The sequence below is a fragment of the Hordeum vulgare genome, chromosome 7H, assembly GCF_904849725.1.
Source record: "Hordeum vulgare subsp. vulgare chromosome 7H, MorexV3_pseudomolecules_assembly, whole genome shotgun sequence".
Classification (NCBI taxonomy): Eukaryota; Viridiplantae; Streptophyta; class Magnoliopsida; order Poales; family Poaceae; genus Hordeum; species Hordeum vulgare.
In genome coordinates this window covers 572,259,229-572,263,169 of record NC_058524.1, presented here as the reverse complement: position 1 = coordinate 572,263,169, position 3,941 = coordinate 572,259,229, and the positions used below count along the sequence as shown (strand labels likewise).

Here is a 3,941-nt window from a genome sequence, read left to right as displayed (position 1 = left end):
CCATCATTGTGTAAAACACAGAAAAAAACACAACATTCATATAAGGAACTTTTTATCGGATATACAGATTAGAAACTAGAACAATTTTAATACAAAATAGTATGAGTTCTTTTATCTAGTGCTGCACAATGTAGTGTGATTCTTTTAAATTAGACGCTGCATAACTAGTAATGGACCTGGGATGCCACACTGACTCTGGAAAGCATTACATATAGTACTACCTTTATCCGAAAATACTTGTTTTAGAGATGAATGTATCTAGACTTATTTTAATTATAAATACATTCATTATATGTATTTTTAGGACAAATATTTTCGGACGGAGGGAGTACATCGCTTAATTGTGAGACGTCACACAAAACGATCCGTTGGATGGATTTTTTCATCCACGGTTCATTTTGTAAAATTGTTTCGTTCTTAGGTTAATTTTATCTATTTTACCGCGTGCGGCTCTTTTTTTTTTCCAGGAATACCGTGCGCGACTCGGGCTCGTGCTGATCCGCACGCTCGTTCATAGTTTGTCAGCAAGGCCAGACCACCTGTCTGAACCAGGATTGAACACGCCTTTCCGCTTTCGCGGGTGTAGCAGTGAAGGGGATGAGGACCAGAGTACCTGACAGATCATTACGAGCCCTTATCCATTGTCGCACCTTCACTATGATCTTGTAGGCAGTAGGCCAGCGGCCATGCCCTTCCCCTCCCGTGTGACCGAGTTTATTGTCGTTGCATGTATGCATGTCTAGCCGCTAAGTTAGAGCATCTCTAACAGATGGTTTAAATTTTACATCTTTAATTTTAAACCCCCAAAATTTAGACCATTTTAGAATTTCGAAAAACGCTCAACTACAACAGTTGGTCTAAATTGATGATCCGAAAGAGCAACTTCAATAGATGGTCCAAATTAAAGATGTAAAAATCTGAAAACGATCGCGCGGCTGCTGCCAACCACTGTTCAGCCGCGGTTTTGCATTGTACTAGCATCAAAAATTTAAAAATAAAGTGCATCATCATCATAGTTTCAATCGAAACTGCAGCACCATCATAATATGAAATCCCTCTACCAAAAGAGCATCGTCTCAATCAAAGTTTTTCGCCCTAGAAATTGAAATGCACATGAATATTACTCATGCGGGTCATCAACACCACCAGCCTTGTGAATCGTGGTACGATCATCTTCACCACCTTCTTTGTCGACGTTCTCAACAAGCGGTGAACTCTCATTGCCGTGAGCACCATCGGAAGCATCTTCAGTGCGTCTCATACGGGTCGTCACCCCGAGCCGCCGCCTTGGAGAGCTTCACCGGCCGCGTAGAACTGTCGGTCGGGTTGCGGCTGCGGTTGGCCGCCCGTTTTCCGCCGCCTCGTCCCTTCGTCGGCTTCGCCGCCGGCGCGGTGGCCACCGACCGGGGCGGCGCTAATCTGGGCCGGCTGGCGGGGGGCGACGGCATGGCATCGGTTGCAGGCGAGAAGGCAGCGACGGCAACGGCGGCGGCCACGTGGGTCAGCCCACCGGCTGCGGCGGCGGCGGAGAAGGCGGCGGGATCGTCGCCTTTGGCCATGGCGGCGCTAATCCGGGCTGGCGGGCGGGGGGCGACGGCATGCCAGCGGTTGCAGGCGAGATGGCAGCGGCGGCGGCCACGTGGGTCAGCCCACCGGCTGTGGCGGCGGCGGAGAAGGCGGCGGGGTCGTCGCCTTTGGCCATGGCGGCGCTGGACGGCGGGGTGCGGCGGCGGGCGGGCGGGAAGTGGGCGGACAGACGCGGGCGGGCGGGAAGGGAAAAGAAGTGGTGGTTGGGCTTTCGCGGGTGGCAGCTGGTCTTGGACCAGATGCACCTCGTGATGTAAATTTACATCGTGAGATGTTGCGTTTTACATCACGAGGAGGCCGCGGTCTAATTTTTTACATATGGACCGTGTGTTAGAGAAGCGTTTTTTTGTCTCAGACAGTACAAAAGTTAGGTGTTTTTATATTTGAACCGTTTATTAGAGTTAGGTATTTTTACATTTGAACCGTTTATTGGAGATGCTCACTACTAGTATTGGCAGTGTAGACCTATCTCCTATCAGTTTCGACGCACGTTTCAAGTGACTCGACGTAGGTGATTGGCAGGGCAGAGGCGCGTCGATGATTAACAGCTGCTGCTCAAGGACTCGAGATGAGTTCAGCACACAGTAAACGTACCACGAACGAATAATAATCCAACCAACAAGCCGTTGCAATTGCAAAGTGGAACAGAGAGTAGCAATCACATGAAGAACGGAACAAGATGAGGCATATACTATTACACACGAATTGAGCGTGAGCGTGATCGTGACAAAGAGCAACAGAAGAATCTACCACCGGCTACATTTCACCTTATCCCCCACACCAGTACTTATTTATCATACAGTACAGACGCTTCCATCTTCCCTATCTCCGGTCATCTTCCTCCGGCGATCGACGTATACACGGGCTGTCCAATGCTAGCTTGCTGGACGGACGGACGGACAAGGGCACTACATGGAGCACTCGGCGGGGACGCCCTGAGCGAACCTCTTGGGGTCGGTGCAGTAGTTGTAGATCATGTAGTTGCTCTGTACCCACCGCATCCGCTGCTGCCGCGTCAGGTCCAGCTCCTGGTTGTACCACTCGCCGGCCGCGCCTGTGCCGGGCGCGACGTCCGTGCCGACGCTGGCGCCGCAGTGAGGCCGCCCGCCCGCGGTCACCACGCACGCGTCTGCCTTGAAGCCGCGATAGGAGGCCGAGAACGGGGCGTGGGACCAGTCCGTCTTGACGCGGCCGCCCTGCGTTGCCCAGTCGTCGGCGTTCCAGAGGCTGGAGTAGAGCCGCATGGGCTGGTTCTTGGGGAAGGCGATCCCTTTTCCCTCCAGGTTCTTGAAGTCTCTGATCGGCATGTCGTCCACCATGAAGCTGCATTGTGTACACCAAATCGGTCAGTCCATGTGCTGCAGCCTGCACCTGCAGCAGCTAGATGGCCGGTGATCATGATCGACCAACTTACATGATGTGCTTTGGGTTCCAGAGGATGGAGTAGGTGTGGAAATCGTTGGTGGGATCGAACCAGAGGCGAAACTGCTGCTCCCGTTGGCCTTGCCCCTGCGTGAACACGTTGGTGTGCAGCGTGTAGGGCTCGCCGGTGACGTTGCCCAGGAACTCGAAGTCGATCTCGTCGTGCGTCGGCCCCTGCGACGACAGCTGCACGTACATTCATACACACCAAACCGATCAAGTTAGGCTTAGGCACGCACATCAACCAAGCAAGCAACCGTGTCAGATGTTGGCCTACGTAGTATGCGGTGACGGTGCCGGCAGAGTTGCCGGGGACGAGCTTGAGCTGCATGTCGATCTTGCCGAAGAGGTACTCGTGCTTGGACTGGAACCCGGAGCCGGACACCTTGTCCAGCGCCAGCGTCAGGAGCTGACCATTGTTCAGGATCTTGCCACGCCCGTCGCCCCAGGTGATGTCGAACTCCTTGTCGAAGCTCGCCGCCGCCAGGGCGCACCAGGCGAGCAGGATCGCCAGCACCGACACCGCCATGCGAGCCATGCTCCCAGAAAGTAACCTCACTCAACTAGCTAGCTTAACAGAAGCAACGCACAAGTCACAAGACAAATAAGTTGATGAGAAGGATGAAAAGCTGGAAGGGAGCTTGTGTTGTGTGAGTGGAATGAGCAGGGGCATGAGGGGTTTATATAGGGGTTTGAGATGAGCGTGGCGTGCCTGGTGGATGGTTCTCGGAACTTTGCCAGTCCGGTGAGTGTAATGCGTGTGAGTTGGCGCCAGAGGAGAGGAGACAGGGCGCAGGACGGCTCTGTACGTAGCGCGTGATGGACAATGAGAGGGTTGGCACGGCGATGCCACAGGCAGACAGCCTCGCGTACGTACAGTAGCACATTAAAAACCGATCGAGACGTGCAGCAGATTGCTGGAGGCAACGGCT

General features: G+C 53.3%; 1 protein-coding gene across 1 annotated transcript; it reads right to left on the bottom strand.

The window, feature by feature from the left end:
- Positions 1-2,250: 2,250 nt before the first annotated feature.
- Positions 2,251-3,680, bottom strand: LOC123410404 (probable xyloglucan endotransglucosylase/hydrolase protein 23). The gene is made up of 3 exons (XM_045103344.1): positions 3,287-3,680; positions 3,002-3,195; positions 2,251-2,910 (listed from the first exon to the last, which is right to left on the bottom strand). The coding sequence occupies exons 1-3, from the start codon at positions 3,545-3,547 to the stop codon at positions 2,496-2,498; spliced, it is 870 nt and encodes a 289-aa protein (XP_044959279.1). The 5' UTR covers positions 3,548-3,680; the 3' UTR covers positions 2,251-2,495.
- Positions 3,681-3,941: the final 261 nt, after the last annotated feature.